This window comes from Hakea prostrata, chromosome 10 (genome assembly GCF_041222555.1).
Source record: "Hakea prostrata isolate BN-2017 chromosome 10, UWA_Hpros_2, whole genome shotgun sequence".
Lineage (NCBI taxonomy): Eukaryota > Viridiplantae > Streptophyta > Magnoliopsida > Proteales > Proteaceae > Hakea > Hakea prostrata.
The window spans coordinates 945572-965202 of record NC_142609.1 but is presented as its reverse complement, the minus strand read 5'-3'; the positions used below and the strand labels follow the sequence as shown (position 1 = coordinate 965202).

The 19631-nt window shown below is 36.8% G+C and overlaps 2 protein-coding genes across 2 annotated transcripts; one reads left to right on the top strand and one right to left on the bottom strand.

Annotated features, from left to right (window-relative positions):
* The first annotated feature begins 5054 nt into the window (after positions 1-5054).
* On the top strand, positions 5055-6484 carry LOC149001315 (ethylene-responsive transcription factor ERN1). The gene is given in 2 exon segments (XM_089138241.1): positions 5055-5180; positions 5182-6484. Coding segments are annotated over 2 exon segments (903 nt in total). The 5' UTR covers positions 5055-5156; the 3' UTR covers positions 6061-6484.
* A 6814-nt stretch (positions 6485-13298) lies between these two features.
* On the bottom strand, positions 13299-17619 carry TUA5 (tubulin alpha-5). Its single transcript, XM_089136915.1, has 5 exons — positions 17323-17619; positions 15750-15964; positions 15460-15659; positions 14788-15296; positions 13299-13945 (listed from the first exon to the last, which is right to left on the bottom strand). Exons 1-5 carry the CDS (start codon positions 17433-17435, stop codon positions 13630-13632), a joined length of 1353 nt encoding a protein of 450 aa, XP_088993041.1. The 5' UTR covers positions 17436-17619; the 3' UTR covers positions 13299-13629.
* Positions 17620-19631: the final 2012 nt, after the last annotated feature.

The following is a 19631-nucleotide window of genomic DNA, read 5'->3' as shown; positions in this document are numbered from 1 at the left end:
ATTCCCCTATTTTCTTCCAAAAAATTTGAGACCTAATATTTGTGGATCTGTATCGATTTGTTTGTGATTTCTTCTCCACAGGTTTTCTCCTAGAGGGCTCAAATGATACAGTGGTATGTTTGATACAAAAAATGGAGAATCGAGAAGTGGTCGAGGACTTTAGGCCAATAAGCCTACATAGTGTGCAGTGAAGGTGGTGACAAAAGTTTTGGGATTCAAACTAAATATGTTATTATCTGATATTGTACCATCAGTACAATTAGCCTTTGTTAAAGGGAGACTAATATCAGATAATATTTTCAAGGTGCATGAGACATTCCACTACGTCAAGCAGAGGAAGAAACAGAAAAATGTTGTATTGGCATTAAAACTAGATATGAAACGATCTTATGACAGAGTAGAATGGAGGTATACATTTTATCCTAACTTTCTTTTCATATAAGAGTGGTAGACATGATTTTGAATACCTTATCTTCTATTAGATATTCTTTTATAGTCAATGGAGCTGAGAGATTTCTAGTTTCTCCTGAGAGAGGACTTTGGCAAGGGGATCCTCTTTCCCCAGCCCTTTCTGTAATGTGTACACATGGTCTCTCAAATTTGATATGTTGGGGAGAGCAACAAAGAGACATTCGAAGTATCAAGATAAGGGGAAGAATGGATCCACTTACTCACTTGATGTTTTCCGATGATTGTGTGTTGTTCTCGGAAGCAAAACTCACTAGTGTCTCTTTCTTGAAGGAATGCATTCAAACTACTACAAGGCATTGGGATAAGCTGTGAATTTGAAAAAAATCAAGTTTATGTTTCAACCCAAACACAATTCTCAGGTTGAAGAGGTGGTTTTCTAAGATCTTCAAGATAACCTATGGGGAGGGGCCTTCCTACAGACTTTGGTGTCTCCAAAGTAGAGTTGTTTCATTCACTCAGTGATGGGATCAAGGGGAGAATTCAAGGGTGGACAAAGAAGCTGTTGAATCATGCTAGTAGGGAAGTTCTATTAAAGGCAATAGCTCTACCATCTTCACTATATACAACCTCTCATTTCAAGATCCTCAACGCCATACACAATAAGGTAAAAGCAAAGGTGGCAAGATGGGGTGGATTGAAGGATAAATCTTCTATCCGTTGGATGTCATGGAAGAGACTATGTAAGGTGATGGAAAAGGGAGGTATAGGACTTAAGGATCCATGCATGGTTGTATAACAAAGCATTATTATAGAAGGTGGCTTGGAAACTTTTCTCACAACCTACTGCAGAATGGGCTATGTTTTTAGAAAAAAATCTATTTCCCCAATACATCATTCTTAAAAGCTAAAGTGGGGCCGGGGGGGGAGTCCATGTTGGGCATGGAGAAGTATCATTGAGGGGAGGAAGGTTCTTAAAACGGGATTAATATGGAAAACTGGGCAAGGGGATAAGATTGATGTGTGGAATGATCCTTAGGTTCCCAAGCTAAAAAATTACAAGATCCAATCTCAAAGGCCTGAGGGATGCTCAATTAAAACAATGGATGACTTGATTGAGGGGGAAACTAGAATTTGGAAAGCAAATTAAATCAAATATTGGTTTCCTCCTTGGGAAGCAGAAGCAATATTGAGTATCCAATTCATTTTATTTCATAGTGAAGATAGTATGGTGTGGGGAGGGAAAGGTTCAAGATTTTTTTTCAATGAAAGGGGCTTATAAATCACTTGGACAACAAAAAGAAAGAGAAGAATAGGAGGCTCCTTCTACATCAAATTAGCATAGTTGGGAAGAAATGCAGGTTGAACAATTGAAAGAAATCTGAAGGTATAATACCCTTCCCAAAGTGAAAATTTTTCTGTGGAGAGCTCGGCTACAAGTGTGGGATTATATTTAAAAGGAATAAAGGTTGATTCCTCTTGTTTAGTGTGTGGAAGATGAGGAGGAATCAATTCCTCCCTCTTGTTTAGTGTGTGGAGATGAGGAGGAATCAATTCCTCATATATTGTTACATTGCCCTATTGCATAGCGACCGTGGTTTGGATGCAACTACAAAATGAAAGTTGTAGGTCTCTCAAAGATTGGTTGATAAAATGAAATGATTTTAATAGATTAGACAAGAGAGAACAGAGAAAAGGATGCGTATAGCACCATTCATCTCTTGGTATCTTTGGAGGGCAAGGAACGATAGAGTTAAAGGGACCAAACATTGACGCCAGAGGAAATCATCCAACAAGCTTCACGCAACAAGAAGGAATTATTGGAAGCCCAAAATAGAACTAAAAATTAACTCACCATGACGAACAATCAAGGTAAATGAGGGTGGAGTAGCGGGCAACCTTCTTCACCATTTGTTAAATTAAATGTTGGTGCTGCGTGGGTTGAGGAGAAGAAGCAAGGAGGGGCGGGAGTGGTTATACGAAGTTTTGGTGGAGGGTTTTTGGGCGCCTTCTTTTGTCCTAGTTCATTCACTTCTACACCCAAAGGTGAAGCAATTGCATTACGAACGGGACTACTAAAAGCAATTGCGGGTGACTATAAACTTCCATCCTTGTTGAATTGGTTTGCTAGTAGGTGATAAAGTTTGTAAAAGAGGAGTTGTAGCCACCATTGAACGTGGCTCCTATTGTTCAAGATGTTATATTTCTTGGAAAGTTTGAAAATTGTATTCCTTGTTATGTTCCTAGGACTGGTAACATAGTAGCTGATGTCCTAACTCGGATTTCAAGCCCAAAAGATGGATTATTTTCCACTCAGTCATTAATTGAATTATGCTCATCAACCACTCAAGCCTGGTCTCATTAGAATTTTCGTTTATCAAAAAAAAAAAAAAAAAAGTCTTTTTCTTTTTTCTCTCTTTTTTTTTTTTTTGGTATTTTTATTTTTCTTCTCTTTGCGGTTAAATGAGATTTTTTTTTTTTAAACTAAGGTTTGTCAAATTAATTTATGTGCACCTCGAGTATATATTTTGGAATAATTTCGTAACCATTAAATATATTGTGGGGCTTCGTTGCTGACCTTAAAATTTTAAATAATTTCGTTATATTTTTTTTTATTTTATTACTTTGATATTGAACAGTTACAGATATCATTATGTAAAGGAAATATTAAAAATAAAATATATGTGGACAGAGGTGGGTTTTTGGTGAAGACATATCGTGGGAACGTGCTAGTATGTTACCAATGATTTGCTCCATTTATTCTTCTGTATTAATTATTAAACCTAATCCGATTAGATAAATGACTTATTTATCATTAATATACATACAAAATAAACATTTATTTATTTTTTCTCGTATGAAAGATAAACATTTATTTAAAAATCCTAATACGGGTCACCTTATCTATAGATTCTTTCACCATTAATGGGTCCACTCCACTTGACATAGATCATGGAGACCCATCTTTTTTTCATTTTTGCATTTTTCAATTTTCTTTCCTCTCCATTTTTCCTTCATTAAATGAAGAATATTATTAGAAATTAATCATCAGCATTGAGGTCTCACCGAAATCATCCCAAGAAGGATGCTACATCCAAAGGAAAATATCTCTTCCAATTTAACCATTCTATTGAGCAGATTTGATTTAGACATGTAAATGGATAGCCAAAATTCGCTTTCAAATTCGCATTTGTATTCGTTTAAGGGTGTACGGAATTTTTCTTACCCAAAAATATTTGTATTCGTCCCCCTAAACAACCGGATTTAGATTGGATAATTGCGTATCGAATAATATCTGGATAAAATTTTATTCGGATAGAGTAAAGCATTCAACATTTTTTTCTCTGAAAATAGATGATAATGTGATTCGGATACTAGTAATCGGTAACCGGATAATCGGAAATCGAAAATTATCCAGTTAAAGTAAAGTATTAAACAATTTTCTCTAAAAAATGGGTTAATAACCGGATTCGGAAACTAGTAATAGGAAATTGGAAAATGGAAATCGAAAATAAAAAATAACATAAAATGACAATCACCAATCAATAATTGGATAATTTATCGGATATTCGATAAACTTTTGGACTCAAATTCGGATGCGTTCTCTAAATTTTTTTCAAATTCGGATAGCGGTTTTGCTAATCGGAATTCAGATTCGGATACTGATGTATCCGATCCGAATCCGATCCGCTTACAGGTCTATGTGTATCCAACAATGACCATCACACCTTAGACGCGGTATCTAAGCAACTTCTAAATTGTTCTAAGCATTAGTGAAAGAGACATTTAGCTTTCTTATGTGATTTAGTAAACCTGCACTAACCATTAAGAGCTAACCCATCAAATTAATTTGCTATGGACATCTAAATATAGAAGACCTGAAATAAATTATCTTACTACCCACAAAAAAAACTAAGTGCTTCAAAAAAAAAAAGCATCTAAACAACGTGGTTTGGTGATATGAATAGATGTTCTAACAAACACAGCATGCACGATAACAGATTCTCCTCTGCTCATTTACCTTCTAATACATCTACACTGTCTTCTTCCTGGGGACCCCACGGCCTAAAAAAAAAAATAGAAGAAGAGGTTAGGGGTCCCATTTTAACTCTAAGTGGTGTGCCTCCACGCCTTTTTGATTGGAGTTGACAGAGAATGGTCAATTTTTCTTGAGAAGCCCATTTCTATATTTTAATGACTTGGATGTCCTATCATGATTTTGTATTGAAAATACAAGATTAACCCTCTGCAATACATATTTACATATATAATTGACCCATAATCTGTTCTCTTTGAAACCCTACTGAACTAATCTTAAGTGGGTTAAGTTAAGCAATCCATGTCAAAAATGGAATTATCATGAAGTCAATTGAGTAGCTAAAAATAAGTCTGAATGATATTGTTTGAGGGCAAATGAGATATTTTCTCAGTAGGGAGTTGACATGTTTGGCATGAAGAGAATCCACTGCAATAGAATAAGAGATATCAACCACATAAAATAGAAAATTTTGAGACAACATGTACAATAGAATAAGTGATTTAACTTATAAAGCCCCATAAAATATCAAACATTCATTAAACACCTTATAGTATAAAATTATCCAAGGGAACTCATAATATTAAGTCGTCCTTAAGATTGCATAAATTCCATTGACATGAGAGCTAGAGAAGTTCTCCTTGTATAAATCAAAACCCATCTCTACCTTCCTTGATTTAGTTTTCAGTCATCTATTAAACAAGATCTCCAAATGGAACTCCAATTCCAGCCAGCAGCAGCAGCAGCAGCAGCAGCATCAGAATCAGAATCAACAAGGAGAGCTTTTTGTCAGTAAGGGAAATAAAATCAAGGGGAAAGGGAAGAGCAGTGGCAACAATAAGTTTGTTGGGGTAAGACAAAGGCCTTCTGGGAGATGGGTAGCAGAGATCAAGGACACAACACAGAAGATAAGGATGTGGCTTGGAACTTTCGAAACTGCTGAAGAAGCTGCTCGAGCATATGATGAGGCTGCTTGCCTTCTGAGGGGATCCAATACTCGCACCAATTTCATCACCCATGTCTCCTCCAATTCTCCTCTGGCTTCCAGAATTAGAAATCTCCTTAATCATAAGAAAAGCCTAAAGCAACAACCAGTTGATACCTCCTACTACACCAATACCAACACCAACACCAACACAAACACAAATACTGGCAGCATCATATGTAAACCTTGCACTAGCACAGTTAGTAATACTAGTATCAATAGTAGCAGTAGCAGAAGCAACAATAGCTGCAGTAGTAGCAACAATAGCTCTGTTTCTTATGATAAGATTCAAGGAGAGCAGATGTCTAATGATGCTTATAGACCAGATTTGAGCAACTGTAGCAAGGAATTTGATCTGGGTTATCCTCCATCTGACCTATCATCCATTTTTGCTCCAGCATTTGATCGGTTTCCATATTCCCATGGAGAGTTGGAGTTGTCCAGAAATGTTGGATTACCTGACACCCTGGAATCAGAAGTTACAGACTTGGAAAGGATGAAAGTAGAACAACAGATATCAGCTTCATTCTGTGCCATGAATGGGATGCATGACTACTTGGAGGCAGTTCATGATCCAACTGATACCCTCTGGGATCTCCCACCTCTCTGTCAGTTGTTTTGCTCAATTTAATGTTTGGTCATGACTATTAATTTTCTCTTTCTCACTCTCTTTCTTACTTCTCAATGAGGAACTTGTCATAGTGAATGGTTTTGTAGTGAGTGCAGAAGTTCCAATGACAAAGAAGTTAGAGGGGCAACATATGCTGTGTTTCTTCGTAGCTAGTTCTTATTTTCTTACGAGTTCTAACATTTTTAGTGCATAAATATGGCAAAGTCAACTACCATCAATAAGTAAAATCTTCTTGATTACACATGTTTCTATTAGATTTCCAATTATTTTCGTTTAAAGTTTATCGACTCTGCAAACCTTTGATCCCAACTTCTATATATCATTCATGTTTCTACAACTCAAGCACAGAGTTTTAATTACCCAGATAATTTTTCAGTGACAAGGTGGCGTAGCTGTTTTTCCAGTATTCATTGTTTTACTCTCAACCCCATGCAGACTTTGGGCTTCTCCTCTCCCCTCTAATATATCTGCGGAGACCATATTGATGTATAGGAAAAAAAATTGCATTAAAGAAAAACTGTTTCAAGGGTTCGTAGAAGAATTTGCATTCAACATTCTCTAACGACAGTAATCTCTAGGATCTTACAAAAAAGAAAAAAAGACAGTAATCTCTAGGAGATCTTCCTAGGGTTTTCTGTCTGCAACTTCTCAATGGTTGAACATGTTAGATAATCTGTAGCATTTGGAGAGAGGAAGAGAGGGGGAGCATGCTCATTGGTTTACTCTCAACTATCCTTCAGATAGAAAATATATAAGTAAAAACTGAAAATAGCAGCTTTAATAATTCTTCAAGTCTCTTTTCCCTGGCTCATTGGTTTGCCTGCTTCATTTACTTTAATTTATATATACTGGATTTGACTCAATGACGTCTCTATAGCATGCAATGAAGTTTTTCTAGCATCAAACTTTTAACAATTCTCAAGTGTAACTTGTTTATTGATTAGGTTCGATGGGTTTATTGGTTGTTAGGTAATCAGGACCTCCTTCCTGTACATGGAACCCAGAAGTAACCATGCCACCACTAGCTAGTAAATACACTAGGAAGGACTTCACTTTGTGAGGAAACGTTTTCATTGAAGACTATGATCGATGTACCTCTGATATTAATTTTGCAAATTTAAAAACAAAAGCAATGAACTTTCAAATCGAGAAATCACTTTGGCTTCCATGCATTATGTATGTAAAACAGTTGCCTCTAAGCTGTTAAATAAATTTGATTGCGATACCTATGATAACTTGGGGAATCCTGATCTTCTTGTTGCATGTCAACTCTTAATTTTTTTTTTCAAAAAATAAAAATCAAAACATTTTTAGAGAGAGGGAGGAAAATGATAATAATAATTCCTACTCCACTTTAAAAAAAATGTCAAACATGGAATTAATCACAATTGAGAAAAATATAAAAACTAAGGATCTATTAACAAAAAAAAAAAAGAGCAAAGAGCAATAATGCTGCATGCCATATGGTAGGTAAAAATGATATAAAATGTATTTAATTTTTCCTAATCTGAATAAATTATACTCAAAAACAGGTCAACTTGGTTTTTTATTTCATAACGTTTAGAAAGATCAGTGGCAAAATACAAAGTTGAGCGGTGTATTATGTTATTCTAATATAAAATACTTATATCTTGATTTATTTATTTTTCAAGGAGTCCAAAAAATATATTATTAAAATATCCTGACCTACTCTCTTTTTTTTTCACTATTATTATTTTTATTTTTTCATTTTGGTTCTTCAATTCCTACCTTGAGGATACCTATATGATGAAGAAATAGGCAAGTTTACTACTATCCTTCATATAAAGAAAATTGAATCTTAGTAGTTCTCCACATCATTAACATGATGGGAGTCTTGTATTTGTAAAGTTGTTCAAATAAAGTTACATCTGATGTAGTTGTAGTTATGTATAGCAGATTGAAGAGTAGGGTAAAGTTTATCTCCTTTAATTTCTAACTTATATTAAACCCACTTGATGTTGGGTTTGAATTTTGAATTCTTGAAAGAGTTAGTTGTGACCAAATTGGAAGGTTCTGCTACACCTCAGATTCATGAATACCCTAGAAATCCCTCATTTCTATGTTCTCGTTGCATTTAAATTATGTCACAGAGCAAACTCTTCTTCTTCTTCTTTCTTCTTCTTCTTCTTCTTTTTTTTATTTTTTATTTTTAGGGGGGGGGAACAATTGATGGGAACTTCCACCCTCGGGGGACAGAATTTTTGCCTGTTTACACAAACTCTATAACTTGTTCACACTTTAACCATAATTCAAACTCTTCTTGATCGGTTAGAGATAAAATAAGCAATCGATGATAAAGATAGTTATGGTGGATTTGAATTTGAATTTAGAGGCTTATCTTTTACACCCCCGCAAGTTCATTGGTTGGGGACAGAAAGTGAGCTTGAAATTTAAAATTTTGAATCTCAGAGCAGATAAGTTTTGGTGAGAATGTTTGTGATTTGGTTTCCTATGAGAACAAATTGGATTGAAAGATTTTTTGTGGTGACTTGTTTGCAAACAAAATGGTAGTCAATCTCGATGTGTTTGGTTCGTGCATAAAAGATCGGATTAGCAGCAAGGTGAATAGCTCCAATATTGTCGCAGTATAAAGTTGGTATAGAAGTGACAACCCCAAGTTTACGCAGTAGCTGAGGTAACCATATCAACTCAGTGGTAGTATTAGCAACCCATTTATATTCAGATTCTGCAGGAGTGGGCCACAATGGGTTGTTTCTTGGGATTCCAAGATATCAAGTTAGGGCCCAAGTAGACACAGTATCTACTTGTAGATCGTCGATCAGTAGTTGAACCAGCTTAGTTCATGTCACTAAAGGCAGTAATAGAAAGATTAGTTGTGGGCCGAAATAGAATCCCATGGAATGGGGTCTCTTTTAAATAATGAAGAATTCATTTAACTGCAACTCAATCATCAATTGTAGGGCGATGCATATATTGACAAACCCTATTGACAACAAATGCTATTTCAGGGCATGCGAGAGTCAAATACTGAAGGGCACCCACTGTACTTCTATACTGTTATGATCATATAAAGCTTTCTGAAAGTGACCTACTTATGACATACATAAGTAGGTCTCTCTGAATCAATGAAACCTTGTGGTTGAACCATGTAAACCTCTTCATATAATTCACCATTTAAAAATGCATTTTGAACATCATATTTCCAAAGGGTCCATCATTGGGCAACTGCTAGCGATAGAATCAAGCATATGGTAGTAGGTTTGACAATGGCACTAAAAGTGTCAAAATAATAAATTCATTCACACTAATGAAATCCCTTAACGACCAAAGAGCCTTATAACGTGAAACAGAGCCATCACTGTTTCTTTTGATTCTGTAAACCCATTTATTTCCAACCAAATTCATGTGGGGCTGATGAGGAACTAGACTCCAAGTACCATTACGTCAAAGAGCATCAAATCCGTCGCTCATAGCAAGCCTCCATTTGGGGTCTTTACTAGCAATGGTATATGAGGTGGGTTCGGTTTCAGGATTGTCAAGAGGAGAGGTGGCTAGAAAGTTCAATTTAGAGATGGGTTTGAGATGACCCGTTCTAGATCGAGTTTGCATATGGTAAGGTTGAGTTGGTTGGGATGGTGGAGGTGAGTTATGGGCTAGGGTTTCAGGTGTGGTGAAAGGTTGAGATAGAGTTTCAGAAATTTCAAAATTTGAATTTGAATTTCAAGTGGGAAAGGAGAGTTCAAATTTTGAATTTGTATTAGAAGTTCGGGTGGGGTGGGAAAATTCAAATTTTGAATTTAAATTGGAACTTCAGGTGGGATGGGAGATTTCAAAATTTGAATTTGAAAATAGATTATTAGCTATAACTATGGTGGGAATGGAGTGAGAGCAACAAGGGCGGTTGGGAAGTTGAGTTGCAAAGGGAAACTTGGTTTCATGAAAAACTACATGTCTAGAGATGTAGGATTGGCCAAGAGTTGGATCATAAAATACATACCTCTTGTTTGAGTTGTTGTATCCAAGAAAAATACATTGTCTAGAGCGGTATTGGAAATGTTTTTTTTATAAGGTCATAACCAAGGAAAACATGCACATCTGAAGATTCTGAGAAATAAAAGATCTGGATCTTTGTGATATAACACCTAAAATAGAGATTTATTCCCAAGTATCAGTGTAGGCATTTTGTTAATTAAGAAGATGGTCGTCTCAAAGGCCAAAAAATAAGGGGGACTAAAGCACGAGCCATAAGAGTGAGGCATGTTTCTACTATATGTCTATGCTTCCATTTTGCTCTCCCAGTGTGTTCAAAATATGTGGGCATGAGTATTGATGAGATATATTATTCTTTTTATAAAAAAAATGATCAAAATATTCATATTCCTTGGCACCATCATATTGAAAAAACTTGAATATTGGAATTAAAGACATTGGCTACAAAATAATAGAATGGTTTGAATACTGTAATTGCATTTGAACGACGTATAAGTGGAAAAAAATCATATAAATCTGTTGTAACATCCAAGAAATAAATATAATAACTATAACCCTATGTAGATGGTGACAGAGAGGGGGCCCAAATATCAAAGTGCAATAACTGGAATGGAGATACAACCCTTGTTTATTTAACTCAAAAGTTAATTTATGCAAATTTTCCATTTGGCATGGGACACACAAAATTGGTGAAGTAGATGAAGGTTGGTGTAGACCAAAACTTTGAAAGAGAGAATCCAAAGTTCTCTTCGACAAATGCCCTAATCGGTCATGCCGCACTTCTTGAGACACACATTCGCTAGATAAATAGAAGGAGATGCGGATGGTGGATGGAAGCAATAAAGGTCAGCTTCAATTGATCATTGAAGTAGAACAATCCCCATTTCAAGATACTTCACAAAGCAAGAACTTGGATGAAATTCCACATAAACATCATTATCATGTGTAAATTTACTCAGAAAGAGCAAATTTTTAGTAATAGAAGGAACATGTAGCACTTTAGATAAAGTAAGAATTTTTTAAGAGGTTGAGAAACACTTCTAATGTTTTTTATATGCAAACCTGAGTCATTACCAATTTTAAGTTGATCAATACCATGGTAAGGAATTGTTGTATTCATGTGGGTTACATTGGACGTAACATAATGAGTGGCACCTGAGTTAGGGTACCAAGAAGGATCAAATGAAGAAATGGATGTTGCCAAGAAAGTTTCTATTGGAGGCATTGGCCCTTGGTGCATAGCAAAAATAACATTGCATTGTTGTATGATTAGTTTTGTTACAAGTCTGACAAGCAACCGTAGGGGTAGGGAGGAGAGGGGGAAGATGCATTGCATGTCGACCACGATTGGAGTAACCTCAAGCTCATTCTCTCATAGTTGTGAGAGGGGCCATGATTTAGGTTAGGGGGTGGGGGGTTGATTTGGTGGATAGATTAACTTCTAATGAAGGCAAATCAAGTTGTTGTCTTGTTTGATCTTTTAAGATTTATTGATTTAGTAAAAAACACTTATGAAATCATCAAGGGAAAGACTGTCAAGATGAGAGGCACTAGAGGTGGCAAATGATTCATATTCATGGCCTAGACCACGAAGTATTGTGAGGATAATATCAAAATTAGAAACTGAGTGAGTAGCAGTGGCGAGATGGTCAGCAATAGATTTAATCTTCTGAACATACTCGGCCATAGAAGAGTGGCCTTTGCGAATTTGTTAGAGTTGGTATTTCAATTGCATTATGCGGGCTTGAAATTGAGAGGCATAAGTTCTTTCAAAGCAGCGTGTGAGCGTGGGAAGTGGTGAGACCAACTATTTGAGAAAAAACACTTTCAAGAAGGGAGGAGATGATCCAAGATAAGATCATCTGGTCTTGCTTGCGCCATTGAAAATATACAGGGTTAGGAATGGAGCTTGGTATGGGTGATGTGGTGGAGTGATTGGGTATGGTCTGAGGGAGAGCTAAATTGGTTCCATCGACATAGCCATGAAGGTCATGTGCATGAAGTAAAGGGAGAAATTGCAATTTTTAGAGGAGATAGTTGCTTCAATCAAAGCTTTACATGTAGGAGAGAAACAATGTTGGTGGGTGAAATCATAGGAGAAGTCATGGCAGTGGTGGAGCTAAAGGAAGTAGATACACTCATTGTGAGGAGAAGAGAAGGTCCTGAGGATTAGGATCGTGTGGATGATGGTCAGATTGAGAAACTGATACCAAGTTAAAATTTCGTTTGAGAGAGAATTCTTCCACACTTTAAATTCATGAGTGGGAGATGTATATTAATATTATTTAAATTAAAATGTGAATATTTGAATTTGAATTATGTTAATAATCAAATTTGAATTAAATTTTAATATTTGAATTACAATTTGTTTACCATCAAACTCTACAACTTGTTGAAACTTTAACCATAATTCAAACTCTTCTTGATCGGTTGAAGATAAGATCAATCGAGGATAGAGTTAGTTACGCATGGATTTGAATTTAAATTTGAATTTGAATTTGAATTCAGAAACTTATCCTTTACACTAATGAAAAATCAGCGTGTTGAATTTCAAACTTAAGTTGTTTCAACAGTATTAGGGGAACGATGCCATAATATAAGCATAAATTTTTCAAAAGAATGCATATCAGTCTACCACATGAAAGAGTGAATCCTAATGTCTTACATGCCAAACTAACGGCCATTTAACCAGGGCTACCCAAAGCAAGACAAATGCCGTATCGAATGATTCAACCTAAATCCAATTCAGCCACCGCAATTCAAGTGATAAAACACGCATTAAAAGTGCCCTAGTAGCTGCTGAGTATTGCAACCGAGATCCCAGACTTAGCATCAGCTTCTTTGAGATGTATATTTGAACACCGTGTCCAAGAGGTAAACTCTTGTGCAAATTTTCTGGATGAATTCTTTCAATTCACACAGGAAATTCATTTTAACAGCTAAGCTCTTCCGTTGTCTGTAACATAGGAGGAACAGAAAGCGAACACAAAAAATTCTGCTCGCTAACAAATTTTATTTATGAAATTTTCGAAGACAACGCGGTTTGCGATGCCGGGTAGAGGAAGAAAAAGAGAGAGATAGAATTACAAGGAATGCCTGCAAGTTAAACCCACATATGAAGAGAAGGAATTCTACATATTCTTCGAAGTAAATTCACAATCCAATAAAGTACACCCAGACATACACCGGGTCAGGCCAGAATCGTCCAATAAGGTATACCAACAGGCTTCACAAAGAGGAAAATTGATTGGGCCTATAACCAAATATTACATTCACAAGAGAATCCTCATTAAAATGCATGTAGTGTGTCTGTTTCAGGAAATTTTTGAAACCTATCCAGGAAAAGAAAAAAAAAAAAAAAAAAAGGGATTTTATAACGGTAGCCATAGACCTGCCACTAACTGATGACGTGGACAATTGGAATATACCAAAAAAACACTACCTCAAACCATTAGGAACCCATAATTCACAGCACAAACAAGATCCCATTCAGCGACTTAAAAAAAACCCAAGAAAAGATATTATAACGACACAAGGCACCACTGGGAAGACACAAAATATAGAAACACAAGAACCAAAAGTGCCCTCCAAAAGTGCTCAATAATCTTCACCTTCCTCCTCATCGTCATCAACGCCCTCAGCCCCAACTTCTTCGTAGTCCTTTTCAAGAGCAGCCAGATCTTCACGAGCTTCTGAGAACTCACCTTCTTCCATGCCCTCACCAACATACCAGTGAACAAACGCTCGCTTTGCATACATGAGATCGAATTTGTGGTCAATGCGAGAGAACACCTCAGCCACAGCTGTGTTGTTGCTTATCATGCACACTGCACGCTGCACCTTGGCTAGGTCACCTCCTGGGACCACTGTTGGAGGTTGATAGTTGATCCCACACTTGAAGCCAGTAGGACACCTACAAATGCACCCACCAGGAAGGCATTAGATTCTACATGGTAATGTAACATATAGAAGCGAACAATATCAGATGTTATGGTGGACAATGGTAAATATCAATGGTTTGGGTGAAAAATGCTTTCTTGATGGCATATGGACACTTTGCTGTGCCATCGTAATGAAATTACCAAAACCTAACATCCAGAAGTTGCTCCTGTAACCGGTCAGACAATTTCATTTTAACAGTTGGCCCCTATCAAGTTCTTACCAGAAGGACCCATCTGCTAATACTTCTTATCCAGCCTATATTCCACTCCATTTAAGGAATACAGTGTACCAACGTGGACAGCTTCATTCCAACCACCATTAGCACAAATCCTTATATTATTAAAACAGACAAGGGAAAATGATGTACAGGCTGTCACAGTGTATTTCCCTCTCAATCTTTCTCCATTCTCAATAAGTATTTGAGTTCCCTACTCCCTCATTAAATATACCATTCTGCTACCCACGATTGACTTGGATTTTGCGTGTGTTTTCTTCCCCCCAACCCCCCCCCCCCGGTTGAAGACGTGGCTTTGTAAGTGGGCAGCATGTAAACCTTCTCCCTATAAACAAAAGCTGCCTGATTCCACCAAGGCTATGCCATCCGCAAGCTCAGTCAGCACATTCCCATCCACTACCAGAGGCTAGATAAGGGAAGGATTGCATTAGGTTAGCCGATGGACTTCCTTCAATGAAACCATTTGAACATGTACTCGGCAATTTGGTTCCCAGTATGTTGGAAATAGAGCTCGGGCAAAAGGTAAAATGAAGGTCTAGATAGTAGCATTAGAGAAAAAAGAGATGCTCATCACTCACCAGTCCACAAACTGAACAGTCCTCTTGGTTTTGATGGTTGCAACAGCAGCATTGACGTCCTTGGGAACGACATCTCCCCGGTACATCAAACAGCATGCCATGTATTTCCCATGCCTTGGGTCACATTTGGCCATCATACTTGAAGGCTCAAACACTGCATTCGTGATCTCAGGAACTGAGAGCTGTTCATGATATGCTTTTTCCGCTGAGATGACGGGAGCATATGAGGAAAGCATGAAATGAATACGAGGATATGGGACAAGGTTGGTCTGAAATTCTGTAATGTCCACATTGATGGCTCCATCAAACCTCAAGGAAGTAGTCAAAGATGAAATGATCTGAGATATCAAGCGGTTCAAGTTGGTGTAAGTTGGTCTCTCTATGTCTAGGGATCTCCGGCAAATATCATAAATTGCTTCATTATCCAAAAGCACAGCCACATCTGTATGTTCGAGAAGGGAATGAGTAGAAAGCACACTGTTATAGGGCTCCACAACCGCTGTGGAAACCTGCAATTCAAGATAATCAAAATGAATCACAGTTAACATCCCCATAGTTCAAGCTCAAGTAGTTACAGAAGTAAAGTCTCAACCAGACAATGAATAATGCATGGGGTAACTCTCTTCTCTGTACATGATATCATGCTTATATGAATTATGAAGCAAATGATACCTGTGGAGAAGGATAGATGGTGAACCCAAGCTTTGACTTCTTCCCATAGTCTACTGATAATCGTTCTAATAGCAAAGAACCCAAACCAGAACCAGTGCCACCACCTACAGCATTAAAAACCAGAAACCCTTGCAAACCAGTGCAGTTGTCTGCTAATTTCCTCACCCGGTCAAGGCACAGATCTACAATTTCCTTTCCCACTGCAGCAAAAGATATCAAAATAGCTTAGACAAAGAAGCACAAACCATGGAAGGATCAAACTAAAAAAACTTGATATGGAATTAATTTACCAGTGTAATGTCCTCTGGCAAAGTTATTAGCAGCATCTTCCTTCCCAGAAATGAGTTGCTCAGGGTGAAAAAGCTGCCTGTAGGACCCAGTTCGGACCTCATCAATGACAGTGGGCTCCAAATCAACAAAGATAGCTCTGGGCACATGTTTCCCAGAACCAGTCTCACTGAAGAAGGTGTTAAAAGCATCATGTGCAACACCAACCGTAGTATCACTGCAAGGACAATAAAGCAGTAAGAATCCACAGTTGCTCTGCTTTCCTCAGTCAGAGAAGAAGTTATGTGCTGGAAGTTTTGGGAAAAACAAACACTCATTATAACTATTGAAAAACGCAAACTCAATAATCCAGCCCCTCCTGCATAACATCAACAGAAAAAGTTCATAACAAAGTTCCGACTAAAAAGTGTGCCACATTTGTGATAGTACCAATTGTCAGAATTTGCAGTGTCAACAACAATTGAAACCAGAAAGTCCAAGTATTCATCCATTTCAGGTTAGACATTGATCTCAACAAATAGGAAGCTTATTGATTATCACTTTTAGTAGAAGAAACCTAGAAAACATTAGATGAATTTTCACTTAGGAACGCAACAGAAAACATAATTAAAATCATATACATGCTACCTCCCAAAAACTTTAACAGAACATAGTCACCCAAATTCAGTTTAGGAACCAAAAAGTGTAATTTTAACCCAGAAAAACTTTAACAGAACATAGTCACCCAAATTCAGTCCCAGAAAAACATATTATTTAGAAAGTCTAGAGGTGAAACACAAAAAAAAAACCGAAGGTTCTTCTAAATTATCTTGACACCATCTTTGATGTTCATCTCTTAATTTCTTATTTTTGTTGCGGTGTGTGTCTGCTTTTGTTTTGTTTTGTTTTTTTTTTGCCGCAGGGGGCCTTGGAGTTCTGCTTTTCCTCCCATATCTAAATAAACTAAACGATTTCCATCGCCAAAGGTGCCTAAAAACCGTGAACCACTAATATTCAATGTTTCACACATCCAGCTCATCGAAAAAATAGGAATATATGAAACACAATATTACGTAGAAGCCAACTCTTGTCCCTCACCGCAATTAGAATTGTGCATCAAGCAAAAAAACCATCTGAAGTGGAAAATAAGAATCGTTAAATGATGAAAAATTTCCAACTATTCTGTCAATGCAGAACCGAATCTTAGCAAAAGTAGTTACGCGAACAGATCCCGGTGAATTTTCTTCAAATTCAAAACAAAACAGAGTTAACTTAATGGTCTTACACATTAATGTTGCCAAAGCACTAACAACATTCACAAATCTCGCAAATAATCTAACCAAAAAGAAACATCTACAATGATAGGAATTCGAGTAGTTTCTCAAATCAAACGCGAATCGAACTCATAGACAACATCAGAAAGCGTATCATAACAACCATCCCTCCATTACACCATTAAAATCTATAGAAAAAGCGAGGAAGAAGAATTCAAATCTCATAACACAACAACGTCTTGCCATTATCATTTCGGAGATCCAATGCAGTTAGAAATTAGAACGGAAAATAAAAAGGATGGAATTCGGCTAAATCGCATACCTAGGCATCATTCCATCGGGCTGAATTCCATGCTCGAGACAATACAGCTCCCAGCATGAATTTCCAACCTGAATCCCAGCTTGACCGATATGGATGCTTATGATCTCCCTCATCTCACCGGATTGAAAAATGAAGCACGAAAAGACCTAGATTCTCAGACGTCTCTGGTCCTCTCTTCCTCTCGTTTTCCTTCTTCGAAGAGAAAGAAAGGGATCGGAAGATCTGGCTACAGTTAAAAGACCTAATAAGAGATGAGAACGATTCTGAGATGGGAGGAGATAAAGGAAAGAAAGCCTGGCCTTGACCTAATACTTAATAACTAAATTTAATAGACCATTGGAGTCCGATAAAAAGGCGCCAACTGGCCAACGCATTTGTGGATCCCACATATCGATCGTTGTCGCTGTCGGCGTCACTGTTAGATACCTAAAATACCCTCGGAGGTAAACAAGAAAACGGCCGGGTTCAGTATACGGGCCACTTCCCCCTTGCCCAAAAAAGGCTTTGTTCTGGCCTTCTAGGTTAGATGTTCCGATCCGGATTGCAGGATTTGGAAGGAGGGAATGGATTTTGGATATTACTAGGGGATAGTTTGGTAATTCCCAATATCCAAAGCTTATTAGTAGTTAACTCTAATGATATTTTTAGCTTGGCTCGGGGTGATTAATGGGTATAACCGTACTTACGGAGTTTTTTATTTTTTAATTTTAATTTTTTTAATAAGAACTTCTAATATACCGGGATGGAAATGATAATATTAATGACGTTGAATATGTGCAAACCCAATACCAGGTTGGACCTTTAACCACTTTAGTGCCTTACTAACCCTTGGCAAACTAAATAGTTTTATATATTATTTAAATATATAATTGAATCTTGTTTAGTTTAAAAAGATTCAAACTCTTGAAATTAAATCTTAAGATATTGTGTCTGTTAATTGAACCAATCCGTTGAAATTCACAATATAATTACTTAGTTTTGAATAAATTGAAAATGATTTTTTTTCATTAATTACCACAGCATTATGGACTTGGGATGTTCCATCCCAACAGCTAGAAGATTGTGCTATTTTCAAATTCTTTCGCAGCACATTTAAGAAAGAAAGCGACATCTAGTCTATTTTTTGTTTATCAATACTTAAAGGTGAGAGCTTCCTTCTAAATATATGATAAAGAGATGTAAAGAGAGTACAATTTTTTATTCAAACAATGGAGGAATCGGAAGAGAACAAAATCATCTACGCATCAAGATAAAAGATCCGGACTCATATGAGAACTGTATAACTAAATTAGATCTTTTTCTAAATAAAAAACTAAATTAGATCTGTTCATGAATCACCGTTCACCGTTCATAATAAGTTAGAAACGTCTTTACCTGGAATGTGTTTGAGATATGCCAGCCACCATTCGGTGAAGAAAAATCGCTGGAAAGTGGAAATTACCAATTATTATAGTTGTTCGTAATTTAAAATTTGAATCCCATCGAAATGGTCGACCGTTACCAGAAATTTAGTAAATGCAGGGGGCAAAATGGGAATGTAAAGGACAGCCTAGTTTGTATATGTGGTCTCTCATGTGCCATGTGGCTAGGCTGTCTTTGACTAAACCCTACCTAGAGTATGACAAGAAATGAAACGATACATTTGATTCTAAATACAGGGTCCGGATCCGGTTCATGTCTAACTGAATTTGATTTTAATTCATCTATGGTCAATAATCGAAGATCAACCTCTCTGGAACGAACGATCGAAATTAAACGATAATTGACCTCAACACTTACAACTTACAAGAACCCAACATGGATCGGATACTCTAATACGGATAGAATTGAGATCCGACTCCGTTGTTATCCGATTACAAATGGAGATCCGACTCGGTTATTGTCCGATTACAAATCTACGTCTAAAGTTGCTGCATGGTCGGGCGTTGGATCAGCAATGATAGATTAGTCTTAACCAACGACATATTCCCAAGTTGGCATTTTCTAGGAAGAGTGGTTTAGAAGAATCCTGAGCTTTCATTCCATGTTATCTTGGAATCTTGGATAAAGTTTGAATCAAATAATGATGGTTCGGGTTTGAAAGTGACCCGACATTATGTTTAAAATGATAAATGAGAAAGCCCACTCCGTCTCTTTAAACAATGAATAAAATTTTGTAATTTTTATTCCAAAAAATATATATTGTAATTGTATTTGTTTAATTTAAATGTATCTTCTTTGATAAAGAACTTATCAGTTAATTTGGGTTTCACCAACTCCCAAAAAAAAACAATTTAATCTGGATGGGATCTTCTCATTAACTTAATCTG

Excerpts from the sequence above, each read along its gene's own strand:
- TUA5 (XM_089136915.1), bottom strand. The coding sequence starts at position 17,435 with ATGAGGGAGATCATAAGCATCCATATCGGTCAAGCTGGGATTCAGGTT. Across the intron at positions 15,965-17,322 it reads CCCGATGGAATGATGCCTAG|TGATACTACGGTTGGTGTTG; the intron begins GTATGCGATTTA and ends TTGTCCTTGCAG. Across the intron at positions 15,660-15,749 it reads TGCCAGAGGACATTACACTG|TGGGAAAGGAAATTGTAGAT; the intron begins GTAAATTAATTC and ends CTTTTGCTGCAG.